At 41.5% G+C, this 17,028-nt stretch overlaps 1 protein-coding gene across 4 annotated transcripts in view; it reads right to left on the reverse strand.

Moving 5' to 3' along the window:
• PIGN (phosphatidylinositol glycan anchor biosynthesis class N) overlaps nucleotides 1–17,028 on the reverse strand; it is a 105,650-nt gene that overhangs the window by 49,476 nt on the left and 39,146 nt on the right. For all 4 annotated transcript variants that reach the window (XM_061131093.1, XM_061131090.1, XM_061131091.1 and 1 more), the window contains 5 exons: nucleotides 9,466–9,544; nucleotides 7,925–8,107; nucleotides 3,745–3,884; nucleotides 1,259–1,358; nucleotides 1,064–1,156 (listed from right to left, as the gene is read on the reverse strand). In XM_061131093.1, the coding sequence (XP_060987076.1) occupies nucleotides 1,064–1,156; nucleotides 1,259–1,358; nucleotides 3,745–3,884; nucleotides 7,925–8,107; nucleotides 9,466–9,544 (595 nt within the window). The remainder of the gene's footprint in view (nucleotides 1–1,063; nucleotides 1,157–1,258; nucleotides 1,359–3,744; nucleotides 3,885–7,924; nucleotides 8,108–9,465; nucleotides 9,545–17,028) is intronic.

A 17,028-nucleotide genomic window follows, 5' to 3' on the forward strand; every position in this document is an offset into this window, starting at 1 on the left:
CCCTGCACTGGCAGGCAGAGTCGTTACCACTGAACCACCTGGGAAGCCTCATTCCATTTATATTCTATCATACGCTGATGACATCTTCAAGAAAGCTGGCCTACTATTATAAACAAATGATTGCACCCAGGAGGGATAAAAGTAAAAACATTTTTGTAGTTAGATTAAGACAAAAAAATTGTCAATAATTCCACTAACTGGAATTTTTGTAGGTTCTCATAGAATACAAAGAAGAAATGTCTGTCTTCGTGCTACCTCCACCAAAAAGCATCAAAGTGAAAACATGAGAATATTTTTTGTAGCACATTGTAATTACCTATATAGTTAAAGGCAGAAAATCAGGAGTAATTACAATAATGATTCAGTAAAAAAAAAAAAAAAGAAGTTGTAAAATATGAAGAATAGGATAATTCCTTTCTTCCTCTTTAAGAATGTATGTATAGGAAAAAGTCTGGAAGGGTTAACAACGTGGAATGTCTGGGTGACGGGATTGTGGGTGGTCTTTTTCCTAAATCTTTGCTTATTTGTGTATCCTAATTTGTCTTCAGAGATACATATAATGCATAAAAAATAAGCTCTGCAAACATAAAACAAACAACAACAAAAAAAGAAAATCAGGAGTAATTCTCTTTTAAAATCATCTATCACGAACAAACACTTCTCCAGAGAAAGCATGATGGGGCCCTGGGCCAGGGGAGGTGACCCCTCAGATATGAGCCCAGAACATGGCCCCTCCTGCCAGCGCTCTGCTCTGGGCGGCTCCTTGGTGGCATTTAGACATTTGAAGCTAAAGGAACCTAGGAAGCCTTTCAGGGAAGGATGTATCAGCTGTACTTCTCGAGTATCTCAATCACCAGAAGATGAGTTCACTTTGACATGAAAAGCTACACGAATCACTGACACCTTTAAGTCAACCTCAGTCCTCCTGTCAAAAGGATCAGGATCTTTATGTAAGGACACATTCTAGGCTTCTCTTAAAAAATGAACAATTCCCAGAGTTAAAACACACACCCCAAAGAGTCGCTACGAATATGCCCAGCGTTGAAGTGACTAGCATTTATACCTTTGCTCGAGTCCACAGTGGAGTGATAACTGGCCAAGCAGCAAATGCAACGAGCCCAGCTGTGAGCATATAGCGGTGGAAAAAACTGAGCACCTGAGAACGCAATTCAAAGAAGACAGGGAAAAGGAGGTCATTGCGAACGAGATACACATGTATGAAAGACACCTGAAAACGTTCAAGTGGTCAATTACTTACTAATACTTCAACTCCCAGGATAAAGAGCAAGAGGTAGCCAAGGAAGCGTCGTGGAGGGAAGGTCGACAGTAAGGTGACAAAGCCTTGAATAACTGGCATTCTGTGTAACAGGATTATTTATAACAAGATTATTTATAACTTATGTTGAGTATAAAAAATTAGTTCTCATATAGCAAAACATTAAAATTTTGTGCACAGAAATCAGGAAATTTTCGATTCATAGATCCTAAGATAATTTCTAACAGATTTCTTCCAATGCCTTAACTTACCTAAATCTTTTTTGAAACCTGTAAGTATATTAGGAAAAATGTAACTTCTGAATTAAGTTGATAATGATCACAATGATTTGCTTGGTTTTTTATAAACATTAATGACAATAAATGAGTCTTACTTGATCTGAGTTTAAACATTTTGTTGTTTAGTCACTAAGTTGTGTCCAACTTTCTGCGATCCCATGGACTGTAGCCTGCCAGGCTCCCCCGTCCATGTGATTTCCCAGGCAAGAATACTGGAGTGGGTTGCCATTTCCTTCTCTAGAGTTTAAACATGGGCACATGCAATTACAGATACAACATCAGAAATAAAATAAAGGAACCCAAATGAATAAAAACTGAGAACATTTTTAAAATTCACTAAAATTAATTTTATACTGAAATCTCAACTGTCTTCGACTTAATCGAGGTAGAGAAACTCTTAATTGCACTTTTTCATTGGGCAAAAAAACCTTTTCCAAACTCAATTTAAGACGTCACGAATCGTACACTAATTATAATTAAATGTGACTTCACAACCATTTAAAATGTATTACATACTTGAGTACGTTTCACATTTTATCACTAGAAAAATTTTTTTAGCATTTGTAGTGCGTTATTAAGTAGGCAATTATAAAATGTCAGTATGATTTGGTTTATAACTTTTTTCTAATTAAAAACAATGGTTACATATTATCATCAAAACAATTAAAGTACCATGTAGGAAAGAAAAGCTAACACCAGTCAAAAGGAGAATGTTTCTTTTGTTCTCAGCAGTGATGATTCAATAAAATCACTTAGTTTTTTTCTAGAAGAAACATGAAATTTTATGTTTTATTTTTTTATTTTCTTTAATCTATCAAAAAGATAAATACAGAACACAACATATTTTCAAAATCACACTGTCCCTTAAAATTTAAATATACATGTGCTCTTCACAAATAGAACATTTAATAATTTAGGAGAGAATTTTATTTTTTTATTTTTTTTTTTTAGGAGGGAATTTTAGATAAAACTTCTCATTCTAAAAAGTTTTAAAACAGAAAAAATTACATTAGAAAAAGTTCTGATTTAAATATGTGTGTCCAGCAACTGTATTCCTTTCAAATGGAAAAGTAACTGTTTTTTTGTCAGTGTCTTTTTACCTTGTATTTGAAAAAGTTAATATTTAAAATATTTTACTATTAATTTCAATTTTTGATATTAAGAAGAGGTGATCAAAGCTGGAGTTAACAGAAATCAGAATAGAAACATACATTGTATCATTTCAAACATGCTGGCCAACCCTGACAATACCCAATCCTGCACTGTCATTCCCTGGCCTGCTTTTGGGGTCTGATTTGCTCAAAGGACGTGCAAGATTAAGTTTATAATCTAGACCACTGGTGCAGATGTAGAAATCAACACAATCTACACCACAATCCTCACTGCCTGTGAACATGAACCAGCCCAACGTTTCAGTAGTTTTGTTTTAAAGCGTCTGAAACGTGCATGAGAGCGTGGCCTCGATGTTTTCTATGATGATAAAAATCCATTTCAAGTTCAACCTGCAAGGAAGTACTTAGAGATGGAACCACAGCATGCATGAATAATTTCCCCTAATCCTTGCAAGTACACATTACTAGACTGAATTTAAGTACAAACTTTCATTCATCTAGGTTTACATGATAGCTGGGAAAAGAGGGGCAAAAACGTAAGGAACAAAAGCATGTAAACTGTCTTGTGAAAGATAAAGATACACTGGAAACTGGGATGATGAGATTTCAAAATGTAAGCCACTCCTGACATAGTACAATCCATGTTAATTATTTCATTTTTACTCCAGAATTTTCTTATAAAAGATACATGAAGAAAGGAACTGAGGCCAAAGCTGTCTCGGGGCAATAAAGATTAAGTCAAAAGGGAAAAGCAAAATAAAAAGCATGTTTAGGGAATTCCCTGGTGGCCCAGTGGTTAGGACTCCCTGCTTTCACTGCTGAGGGCCCAGGTTCGATCCCTGGTTGGGAAATGAAGACCCTGAAAGCTGTAAGGGGCAGCCGAAAAAAAAAAAGGATATTTATATACATCATTTATGCTGTTATACATGAAATCAGAGGGCTGGGAGATTTGACAGTACTGTAAGTATCTTTCATGACTTACACTACAGAAATCTACTTATGCTACTTACTGCCTTTTAAGTACAGATTTAACTGTCAGTGAAGTGGAAAACAAGACCAGGAGACACGTATTACTTACTCTCTCAGAACCGCATACCATATTGGCAATGGCAACAAACAATATATGTAGTAAGTCCAGGGACAGGCTTGAATCAGCAGGAAAAATGCCACAAAAACGCCAATAGCTACAAAAGTACATGGCAGGAGCCGGCTTGGGTTCTGAAAGTCAAACAAAACATTGAAAACATTCCAAACTCATGTTCATTGATAGATTCTTAAAAGACATTTTATGAAGTAAAAGAAACATATTACTTTCTTTCAGTGATTCCACAACTAGATGATTGATCTAAGAACTGCGTTTTACAAGAAACCTGTCACTGGAGAAAAGCAGGTAGCCTGGGGCTGCAGCAGTGAGGCAATTCTCCATTTAAGGGGACTGAGTTCCTACAGCTTGCAAATAACTTGTCTGGAACTCTGAGCATATTTCTCCTTAGTAACAATTTTATGGACGTTGACTGAGCTCACTGCCTAGCGCACAAAAGCCCACTGGATCTACAGTAAACGGTGGGCCTTCATCGCCATCGGGAACCACGCCTCTATGTTCCAGCTTCAACTCGACAGGCCGGGCACGCGGCTCTCCCCACCACTTAACCTGCAGGAGGATCCTTCGGGCTCATCTTCGCTCCCGCCCACCCGCCGAGCAGGAAGGGAGCCGCTCAGTGAGGGCCGCGCGGACGGGGCAGGCCTGCGCGTGCTCTGGGCCGGGAGTAACGGGGCAGGCGAAGGGGACAGAAGGGCCAGCGACGAGGACAAGAACGCGCCGGCGCAAAGCTGTGATGCAAGAGCAGCGCGGGAGGAAGGAACAGGACCGCAGGGTCGGGCGGCGCTCTCCGCCTGCGCGCCTTGTTTTCTCTTCCCGTTTCCCCTTGCCTTGCTGCCCGAGCTGAGTGAGGGGAGAATTAAGAGTTACCTTCTGGAGCAGGTGAGGTTAGGGAGGAAAAGCAAGTGTTTTTCCCCCCTTTATAATTCTTCCCTTCTGCTCTAAAACGTCACCAGAAAGGGAGCAAGGATAAGACAGGGCAGGGTTGTAAAAAGGAAGCTGAAACACAGCGCTGTGATTAAGAGTTTGGGGCTACACAGATCAGAACTCAAATCCTGCTTCTGTCAACGGCTCACTGTGTGACCATGAGCTGGAAAAAGAAAAACAAAAACTTTAAGATTCTGAGACTTAATTTCATCCCATCTATAAAGTAGGAATAATAATGCCCATATCTATTTATCAAGGCTAGTCATGCTTAAATGAAATTATGAAAAGAGCTTAACAAAATGCCCAGGATATTACTACTGCTTCAGAAATAAGGGCTCCCATCATCGCCTCCACTGTTCTTCTCTCCACCTCTCCTCTGCATGCGTCCCAGCAGTCAGTGAAGAAACCTGCCTGGCCAGTGACTGGCCCTGGAAATGGAGACGCAGGCCGGACAGGATGAGGACCCCGAGCAAGCGGGCAGGCGGGGAAGGGGCAGGACTCAGAGACCGACAAGGGAGGGTCTCTAATGCGGAAGGTGCCCGAGGCAGGCAGGCACTGTAGGGACAGACTGGTTTCACATCACTGTGAGAAGAGTAGAATCATAAGAAAATAAATTTAAACAAGTACGTAAAAAGATCCTCGAGGGATCTTCTAGGGTCAGCACAATATCATATAATTATCCAAACCTTTGACACATAAAGCAACAGACATTACAAATAAACATCTACTTGTAGGAAACCAAATCAAAAAGAAGTCAGTTCAGCTAAAGTAAAAACAGAAAGAACTTTAAATAACAGGAATGGGAGACATTTTCTCCCTCATCACAATTAACTCCCTGCCTTCCCAGATCCTCCAAAAAACACCTGATGATAACAAACCATGCTGTGTGCATTGAGGTTACCCCTCCATCCAACAGTTCCTAAGTCACACCGTCTATGCCATGCTCTGTACGAGGTGCTGACCAAGAAGGAATTTAAGCCACACAGAGAGAGATGGAATCACGGGGCTTGGTTTAAGGGGTTAACCTTTTGAGACTTCCCCAAGTAACAAGAGAACAGGAAAGCATGCAGATAAATAAGGATATTTACTTCTAAAGCAAAAGACGTCTGAACTAGTAAGCAGAGAAGAACGGATGGAAGTTAAATGTAGACTTCAACTGGGAGGAGCTGTGGCAAATTACCTTTAAAGAGAATGTTCGCTGCAGACCTGTCTGTAACGGTGGTAAGTTAGGAACAACCTGCATCATCTGAGGGAGACTGTCAGGCAGACGTGACATAAACACGGACGGCTGTTGTTCAGTTGCTAAGCTGTGTCCAGCGCTGTGCAGCCCCACGGACTGCAGCGCATCGGCTTCCCTGTCCTTCACCCTCTCCCGGAGTGTGCTCAAACTGAGTCGGTGATGCCATCCGACCATCTCATCCTGTCACCCCCTTCTCCTCTGGCTCTCAATTTTCTCCCAGCATCATTGGAGTCAGACCAAAATTTAATTTCAGCGCTTCTGTTCTATTTGCTGTCAGTGTGGCTAAACCATTTGACTCACTCTCTCTCTCACTGGCTAAACCACTTAGCTTGTCTCGCGTCTGCTCCCACGTCTGGAGAGGACGGCAGTGTTTGCTGCGAGCTCCCCTCTCCCTCCCTCCCAGCCGCCGGCCGCCGCCTTCTCGGTGACGTGCTTCCAGGGAGCCGGGGTACCGTGCACTGCTGGAGCTCCATGCACCCCAACCGCAGGCCCCACTCTCTGCGGCTGCAGCCCCCTCACCCCCAACTGCTCTCCACGCCCCCTTTTGTCAATGCTACCGATTCCTGGCAACGTATTCTTCCTGCCAAACTGCTTAGATGCTGTCACTCCACTAGATTATAAGCTCTCACTGAAGAAGAATCAGAATGTTTTCCCAAACAAATCCAAAGAGTTCAAAATACTTTTAATGAACTCAACTGTAGTGGTCAGTTTGGGGCAATTTTTTAACACTGTGTATTTTATATTGAGAAGAGACAATTAACAATGCTGTGATAGCTTCATGTGGACAACAGAGGCACTTGGCATTACCACTCAGCACGCAAACCTCACTTCCTCCCTGTCTAAGCTGAATGGCCTTGTGCAAATGACTTAAACAACTCCCGTCTCCTCTTTTGTACAGCCTACTTTGAGCACTGTTACAAGCTTAAAGTGGCAAAATAAATTTCAAATAGCCAGCTGAATGCCTAGATATATCCTTCACTAAAACATCCTCTTTTCCTATCATGTAAGAAATTATTTTTATTCTAGCCAATTTCACATACATTCAAATAATGAAAATTACTTGGGTTAAATTATTTAAGATGCATTAAAGCACTGTAAAAATGGGATAAACACTACTGTTCTTCCTTCCATTATAGAAAAATAATATATAAAGTTGAAAAAAGTTACTGTTGGAAATGTGTGCAGACTATTATTATCAATAATACACCATCCAGATACATTACTTTTTAGAAGATTTGGACAAGGTAATAATCACTAGAGAATGAAGTAAAGAAAATGGAAGTGGTGTATTATCCCTGGTAAATGCCAGTAATAAATTTTAAAAGAGTAAAGTGTTTTAATAAGTAAACCATACATGTACTGTCATATTTTCTCAGTTGTATCAAATATTACTAAAGAACAGGGTTTTTTGTTTTGTTTGGTGTTGAAATTACAATAAATGAGGGACTAATTCTTAAAATGAGGATATATAGGAAGTTCTGGAAACTCATGTTTAAGAATTTTAGAAAGATGAAAAAGGGAAGGACAGTTCCAAAAAAAATGTATATTGTTTTAAAAGGAACATTTTGAATAAGTGATTTTATTTCTTTCCAGCTCCTAAACTTAGTATCAGGTGTGAAGTTAAATATACTGCTCTGAAATTGTTTTCTGATTACCTATACTGTAGAAAGATAAGGAATACTTATAATATGCTAAATAAATATAAAAATAAACAGAAAGTCCACACAGTTAATGCCATAGGTGAATGTAAACTACACAGCTATCTTTACAGCTCTCTTCTATTACAGGACTATTATTATTAATATGCTCTTTTCCCCACTAAAGAAACAGAGATTTCTGAGAAAAAAAGACCCACAGCGACAAAAGCGGAGAGGAGCTAGCTTAGTACAACGTGGACACTATGTGCGCGCACCACGGTGGTCAGATTCCACTTCCTTCCTCAGCCCTTTGGTCTGGCAGCATCGTCTGAATCTTCAGTTTTTCTGAACATACCTTGATCTCTGTACTAACACCTCTCATAAGGTTGCAGTGAGACTTGATGATCAACAGAGACGCGTAAGAGGTCCATCCCACGAAACCAAGGACGACGTTGAAAGCCAAGAAGAACCTGTCGTAAGTGTGATAGTAGGACAGGCCTCTCAGGGCGAGGTTAATCAGCTGCTGACACAGGGAGACCTGGGGAGAATGGGAACACAGCAGTCACACGGAAAGAAGAAAACCCAAGTGTCAGAGGGAGGAAAAGTATTACAATTAACGTAACTGCAGACAGGGGATCAAAAACAGATTCTGGTTGTTCAAGGATCTTCTTGCAAGGGATAAGAAAAAAATCCCAAATAAAATAAAATTTAAAATCTTGATAAGAAAGGATATTTTAAGTGCAAACTATCGATGAGATGTGTAGTGACTTTAAATGATTCATTTTGTGAAAATTATCTTCAGAGGACATATGAAAGAAATGGTTCTTTAACTCACAGACTTAGAGGGTAAACTCATGGTTGCTGGGGAAGAGGGAAGGGATAATTAAGGAGTTTGGGATGGACACATACACACTGCTGTATTTAAAATGGATAACCACCAAGGGCCTACGATACAGCACAGGGAACTCTGCCCAATGTTTTGTGGCAGCCTGGATGGGAGGGGAGTTGGGAAGAATGGATACATGTGTGTGCACAGCTGAGTCCCTTCTCTGTTCACCTGAAACCATCACAACAGTGCTCACTGACTATACCCTCATACAAAATAAAAATACTAAAAAAAAACATATGTCCCTGATAGAAAGGCCCACATTTACATTTTTTTACTTTCTTATTATTAGATTACCCAAATCAGTTATAAAGTGAAAGTCGCTCAGCCGTGTCTGACTCTTTGCAACCCCATGGACTATACAGTCCATGGAATTCTCCAGGCCAGCATACTGGAGTGGGTAGCCTTTCCCTTCACCAGGGGATCTTCCCAATCCAATCAGTTATAAAACATCATTAAAATAGCTTAATATTTTAGAGGAGAGTAGCTTGCCATTGTAAAACTATAATAAAAATAAGCATTAGAAATGCCATTGTACTACTTAGACAATTTTAGAAATGAAAATAGAATTCTTTCTTACTTTAAACTTATATGAACATTTAACAAAGAGGAAAATTCATGAAAAAGACCATGGGGTAGGAATTGGGAAAAGTCAAAGCTTCAGAACGAACTATTAAATTTCTAATAGTATGAAGCTAATTCTAAATGTACAAATATGTCACGTTCTAAAATATTATACATAAGCAGGATGACAGAAGCTTGGAATATACATCCTCATTACAGAAAAGAGCAATTGTTCATTAACGATATTCGCCTAAGAGAGTTTACCTATAACATTATCTGAAATTAGAGAAGTCTACCCATGTGGCCAAAGCAGCTGCTTCGGAAATTCGGCCCTTCCACGCGGGGTCAGGACAGCTCCCCGGCTGGCTCACTCTGCTCTCAGCATACCCGCCCCTCTCGACACCGGGACCATCCGCTGTTTACTTACGCCAGGCCTGCACACTTACTGCTTCATCGTACTTCTTCTGTTTTATATAGTATCTTGCTTTTCTTAAAATGTTGGCTTGTTTAGTATCAGATAGCGACCTATAAAAGAAAAAAAAAGGCTTAGGTTTAAAATGTTTTCTCATTTCAATTATATTTTTGCTTTTTTTGGCTTAATTGAAAATAAAAGAACAGAACAGTGAAAATTGAGAAAGAGGGAAAGAAACAAACTCAGCCAAACTGTATCTTTGTTGGTTATCTGAACTCTCTCAAGAAATAGTTTACAATTAAATTTGGTTTTCTTGACTCAAAGTTGCAACTGCCCAACTCCACCTAAAACAGTCACACAATATGTCACTGGAAGAAATGGAATGCTGTGGCTAACAAAGAAAAGTATGATTAGATCAATATAATTAGTGAAACGGCAAATGAGTGATCTGCACCAGCACTCGGCCCTGTCACGCTCATGGCAGACGCAGCAGACGGGGCGGACGCATTCCCGTGCTTTGTGTCCCTGGGGGCGCCCTGGTGGCTCAGCTGGTAAAGAATCCGCCTGCAATGCAGGAGACTCCAGTTTGATTTCTGGCTTGGGAAGATCTGCTGGAGAAGGGATAGGCTACCCACTCCAGAATTCTTGGGCTTCCCTTGTGGCTCAGCTGGTAAAGAATCTGCCTGCAATGCGGGAGACCTGGGTTGGGTTGTCCCTGAGCCAGAGAGGGCCTGACAGTTTTCATTATCAAAGAGAGCTGGGAAGAGCTTAACCAGTAAGTAGTTAGTCAAAAATCTGAATCAACTTGCTATTTTGGTACTACACCATATACTTTTTTGGTTTCCCTATCTTTCATTTCTACCATTTCCCTACCCTCGTTTTACCACAGTAAAAATCTTAAAGACACAGGAATAATATGCCTAATACTGCATAAATAATTTTTAAATAAGTACAGTTAAACACAAAGTTTAACACAAACTGCTTAACTAGAATCTACATTCCTAAAGTGCATATCTTTACATTATAAAAGTGTAAAAATGTTATTGAAGAATATATAAGCTCAGATCATATGACACTAATGTTTCTGTATGTCAAAAACGACTAAAAAATTTTTTTGACAATTCATATAGCTCAACACATAATCACTTGTCTTTTTTCCACTTGGTTTCAGTAGCGTCTAAAGAGGTAAGATGGTGACTTGCAGGAAAGTCATCTTTAAGCATTGTTATTAATTTGGGTGGGTCACAGACATCTTTCAGGATCTGAAACTCACTCCAGAGTTTTCAAAATAAACATAATTCAGAATCTTACATAAGATTTTAAGAAAATTCAAGAACCCTAGAAACTCATCTGTGAGCTCCCTCGAGCTCTGTAGAGACCCCTGACTAAGAAGAACCCGTGCCCACTTTGAGGGGTCCCAGATCCTCCAGCAAACGGGGACCCACACACACTGTCGGGACTTCCCTATAGCTCATGTGGTAACGAATCTGCCTGCTATGCAGGAGACCTGGGTTCGATCCCTGGGTCGGGAAGATTCTCTGGAGAAGGGGACTGCAACCCACTCCAGTAATCCTGCCTGGAGAATCCCATGGACAGAGCAGCCTCAGGGGCTACAGTCCGTGGGGCAGCAAAGAGTCGGACTCGACTGAGCGACTAACACTACTGCTAAACACTTTGTCAGGCTGGAGGAAGATCCCCTGGACTCACTGGGATCTGGAGGGAAAAGGTACCAGGAAGCAGGAATTCATGAAGAAAAATAAGTTACTTCAAAATGTTGCCATGATCCAGTTCGCTGTCCTTCAGACATCACACAGTTTGGAATATCTTCCTAGAAGTCTTAGAATGGAATTACTGGGCCAAAGGGCACAGGCATTCATTGAAGGCTACATCTAAGATGAAATTCCAAAGTTCTATAAAAACCTCCTAACACAATCTCCCTTCTCCTTGCTCTAATCCACTCCACATCCTAAAATCTTCTAATGTACTTAAAATTGAGATGGGCATCTTACTGTCCACTTCATCAGTTCTAAACTTCCTGGACTACTGATGACCATCTCCTTCTAGTCTATTTAATTTCCCATTACCCCAAATATAAACTCTCAGCTTTATAAAACAGTTAAGCTTTTCGATCGTCACCTATCTCTCATTCACGTCTGAGTTATTATTCATAAAGATCCTCTTGTCTCTGCTTTCCAAAATCAAATCTGCATCATCCTTTATGGCCCACTCCAAATCTCACCTCACACCATTAGCACTTTAGTGTGGTCTAATCACCAATTCATTTCTCTCCAACTAAATTTTAACCTCCAGGCGGGCCATTAATTATTTTCATTAATATTAATAATGCTTAGGAAAGTGCAAAGTACATCAATCAACAAACCTTAACTGATTAAAGTGCTATCAAAATATTACAGGCCTAGAAAAGGAAGAACAGCAGAGAAGTACACACTGCTGTCCTGAAAGCACCTCCTACTGCTGCTGCTAAGTGTGCCAAGTGAGGGAGGAAATGCTGGTCCAGAAATCAACTCCCGTACATCCAAGTGTTCATTAAAATGTTCCAAACAAACCTCACTGGAGCATTATGACATTGAAGACTCTTATTCCCCATGTAATTTATTTTGAGTCTTCTGTAAGTGAAGAAGGGTACAAAATGAGTCTTAGTATCACACATTTTAAATATAAAGTTTATGAAAAACGGAAAGTCCAGAATTAAGGTACAATATTTTAACACCATGGAAAAAAAGACAAAACAAATAACAACAACAAACTAAGTGGGGGGTTGGCAAGGAAGTAGTCAGATGAGCACCACACACAAATTAAGGTGAAGAAAGGGGGCCTGCGTGTGTCAGCACAGGTAAATCCTGAAAATCAAACTGAATAGAAAAAGGAGAACTGTAAAAAAAAAAAAAGAACAGATTTTAAAAATGGGGATTCAATGCTATTACACCATTTTATTTCTTAAGAGAAAGAGACGATCTAAAGAAATATGGTAACATGTTGGCATTTCTAAAACCTGGATTGTAGGTACAAAGATTTTTATTACAGTCTTTATTCTTCTCAATGTGAACGTTTCATAATTAAAACAGAAAATACGTTAGCAAAAGGGATATATAGATAGACACACATGTGTAATCACGATGTACCTACACAGACACACGAGAAACCGCAGCTCTGCCTGCGGGAATGAAGACCGCAGTATGGAGTGCAGGCGCGGGAACTTTTCTTGTCATCGATGTGACTTTTACTGTGAAGATGCATTGCTCTTTCATTCATATTTAACAAGCCAGATTTTTTAAATAAAATAATTAAAACATTAAAATTTATCCACGGTTTGACGGAAAAGCTTGGGCATGCCAATGCTCCCACCAGGAACAATCAGAAAGCCTGACAAAACAAGAGGGCAGGACTAATGGAGAGAGCAGCATGGAAACACACCTGCTACCGTGCGGAGGTCAGACGGCCTCAAGTCTGCTGCGGTGACAACCTAGGGGGCAGGCGGGGTGGGGCGCGGGAGGGGGGTGCCAGGGCAAGGGGACAGGCATGCATGTATGACTCACGCTGCCGCGCGGCAGAGACCAACACAGCGCTGCAACTATCCTCCAACTAAAGTGAAGTCACTCAGTCGTGTCCGACTCTTTGTGACTCCATGGACTGTAGCCCACCAGGCTTCTCCATCCATGGGTTTTCCAGGCAAGAGTACTGGAGTGGGTTGCCATTTCCTTCTCCAGGAGATCTTCCCCACCCAGGGATCAAACCCGGGTCTCCTGCATTGAAGGCATACGCTTTACCCTCTGAGCCACCAGGGAAGTCCCATCCTCCAATTACATTCTTCAAATACAATTGTTTAAAATAAATAGATTTAAAGGTACTGGACAGCTAGCAGACCATCAAGAACTGAAGAGCTCAGAGCCTAGAGAGAAGAAAACCACACAGAAGTAAACCAACATTCTACAAACTGTAAGCTTTTGGACATCCCTACACTAGGAAACACTGCGAACCTGGGCAGACAGCTGCTGCTGAGACCTAGAGAATCCACCAAAGCCTTTGGCAATGTTATCAGGCTGTAGAGATAAAAATGTAAATTTGTGGCAGCCCATGCAGTCAGGACTTGGGGACTCAAAAGGGAATAAAACAAAGAATAAAGAGAATAAAATAAATTAAAAGACAAGAGAATAAAAATAAAGAATAAAAATATACAACGTTCATTCTGGATTTTTAAAAAAAGACATGAAAAGAAAGCTATCTGGAATTACTTTACCTACTTTAATACAAATTCTGAAGTAAAGTCTTAAGAAGAATGAGAGAATGAGTTTTATAAGCAAGAATTTACATGTGGAAAACTCAGATAAAAAAACACGCCAAGTCCTGGTAAGAGGGGAGATGAACTTCAACATCAAGTTTTAAAAGAATCTACTATCAACATGTTAAGCTTTGCTAAAAAGCAAAAGGGAATATAAATATTAGTTGTGCACATTTCTTTGCTGTGCTTGATATTGTTCCATTCTTCTCTCCTAGTTATTTGAACGCTGTAGAAGAAACTAAACCGCATTTCAGGATTAACAAGAATTTCATCATCAATTTTTAAGGGTAAACTAGTATTTGGAGAGTGAAATCACTTTAAAAGGCTACCCTTTGAAGCATTATATCTTATTTACTCACATTTTTATTACAAAGATATTTCAGTTGCTTTAGAGATTTATGTAATGATATTTAGACCATTCTTTTTTTAGAATATCTATTTAAAGGACATATCAAGAAGACAAAGACAGAAAAGGCGGGATAAAAAATTATTTCTAGACTAATCAGCACTCCTTTAGACTGACCAATGATGTAGAAGCTTATATCATCTTTCATGTCACAATAAAGTAAATATTTTCCTATGTAGGTATATGATGTATAAAAGTTACTTTTTTTAATGATTATTTTGGGTTTAAGGTAGAAAATTACACTTTCAGTAAATAATTAGTAAATCAGACAGATGAAGTGGTATAAAGATTGACATTAAAACCAATATTTAAATTTGCTCTAAGGCAGAAATGAGAACTGTTTTTAAAGCTAAAGCAAATGAAGTATTACTAAAAGTATTAGAGGAACAATGTAAACAGAAACGACTGAAGCCTTACTATTAAAATACCCTGAAGTGAACAACTATCCCTTATAATCCTTATAATTTTTTCCCAACTAAACTGAGGCACTTCTGAGAGCAGTATGAAAATGAATAAAGGAAATAGCATTTAAAGGAAGCCCAGGGGGGAGGAGCCAAGATGGCGGAGGAGTAGGAGGGGAGACCACTTTCTCTCCTACAAATTCATCACAAGAATAACTGAACGCAGAGCAAACTTCGCAAAACAACTTCTGATCGCTAGCTGAGGTCATCAGGCGCCCAGAAAAGCAGCCCATTGTCTTCGCAAGGAGGTAGGACAAAATATAAAAGATAAAAAGTGAGACAGAAGAGCAAAGGACGGAGATCCGTTCGGGGAAGGGAGTCTTAGGCGGCATTGCTTGGGGTAGGGTCCGGGCCTGAGTGCCCTGAGGACAATCGGAGGGAGCTTCTGTGAGTTGCCAACTTGAACTGTGGGAGACCAAAAGAGAGAGAGTAAATTAACCGGCCCGAACACACTGCCGGCCGTTCGCAGAACAAAGAGACCGAGAAAGTCCAGAGAAGAGCGCGCAGGCTGCGGACCGGCCCAGCCCCGCTGGAGGCAGGAGGCAGGGGGGAGGGGAAGGTCGCGGCGAGACACAGGGCGCAGGCACCCGACCGCGGGCGGGGACTGGGGCTGGGGACGCCGGGGGCGGAAGGCGCGCGCACCCGACTGGCGCCAGCGGAAACTGAGACTGGGTCCGCGGAAGGGAGGGGGCGCGCCACACCTGGGGAGAGTGCGCCCACCGAGCCCCTGGCTGCCTGGACCGCTCTGACGGGGAAGGCACAGAGAGCAGGCGCAGCTTTCCCCTCCGCGCTTTTGTGGAACACCCGAGGGCTGGAGCCTCGCGCAGCGCGGGGCGCTCCATATAGAACAGCCGGGAGCCTGAGCGGCGCGGACGGAGAGGGCAGCGTCAGCCCCTCCCGGCAGCGCCAGCCCCTCCCCACAGCGCCAGCCCCTCCCCGCGGCGCCAGCCCCTCCCCGCAGCGCCAGCCGCTCCCCGCGGCGTCAGCCCCTCCCCGCAGCGCCAGCCCGTCCCCGCAGCGCCAGCCGCTCCCCGCGGCGTCAGCCCCTCCCCGCGGCGTCAGCCCCTCCCCGCAGCGCCAGCCACTCCCGCAGAGCGACGGAACTAGCTACCTAAATGAGAGTCCACCTCCGCCCGCCTGAGTCAGGGCGGAAATGAGGCTCTGAAGAGACCGGCAAACAGAAGCCAAATAAACAAAGGGAACCGCTTCAGAAGGGACCGGTGCAACAGATTAAAATCCCTCTAGAAAACACTGACTACACCGGAAGGGGCCTGTAGATATAGAGAAGTGTAAGCTGGAACGAGGAGCTATCTGAAACTGAGCCGAACCCACACTGACCGCAACAGCTCCAGAGAAACTCCTAGATATAATTTTACTTTTTTCTTTTTTTCTTTCTTATTTTGTTTTATTTTTTCTCTTTTATTTTCCTTTAAAATCCCTTATTACTCCCCCATTACTCCTTAACCTTCATTTCCATAGATTTTTATGATTTTTTTCATTAGGGGAAAAAAAAATTTTTTTTTCTTTTTTCTTCTTTTTTTTTCTTTCCTTTTTCTCTTCTTTTTTCTATTTTTCTTTTTCTCTTATTTCTTTTAAAGTCCTCTAGTACTCCTCTACTACTCCTTAATTTTCATTTTCAATACACTATAACCTTACAAAAAAAAAAGAGAAGCCCTATTTTTAAACGAAAGATTATTCTCTCCCAATCTTGACTCTCTGTTTTCTACCTGAGAACACCTCTATTTCCTCCTTTCCCCTTCTCTTCCCAATCCAATTCTGTGAATCTTTGTAGGTGACTGGGCTCCGGAGAACACTCTGGGAACAGACAGCTGCGTAGATCTGTCTCTCTTCTCTTGAGTCCCCCTTTTTCTCCTCCTGCTCATCTCTATCTCCCTCCTCCCTCTCCTCTTCTTCATGTAAGTCTGTGAACCTCTCTGGGTGTCCCTAACGGGGGGGGGGGGGAGGGAATCTTTTCGCCGTTAACCTAGAAGTTTTCTTATCAGTGCTGTATACTTGGAGAAGTCCTGAGACTACAGGAAGAATAAAACTGAAATCCAGAGGCAGGAGACTTAAGCCCAAAACCTGAGAACACCAGAAAACTCCTGACTACATGGAACTTTAAGTAATAAGTGACTGTCCAAAAGCCTCTATACCTACACTGAAACCAACCACCACCCAAGAGCCAATAAGTTTTAGAGCAAGACATACCACGCAAATTCTCCAACAACGCAGGAACATAGCCCTGAACATCAACATACAGGCTGCCCAAGGTCACACCTAACACATAGATCCATCTCAAAACTCATTACTGGGCACTCCATTGCTCTCCAAAGAGAAGAAATCAAGTTCCACGCACCAGAACACTGACGCAAGCTTCCCTAACCAGGAAACCTTGACAAGCCAATTGTCTAACCCCACCCACTGGGTAAA

Source organism: Dama dama, chromosome 27 (genome assembly GCF_033118175.1).
Source record: "Dama dama isolate Ldn47 chromosome 27, ASM3311817v1, whole genome shotgun sequence".
Classification (NCBI taxonomy): Eukaryota; Metazoa; Chordata; class Mammalia; order Artiodactyla; family Cervidae; genus Dama; species Dama dama.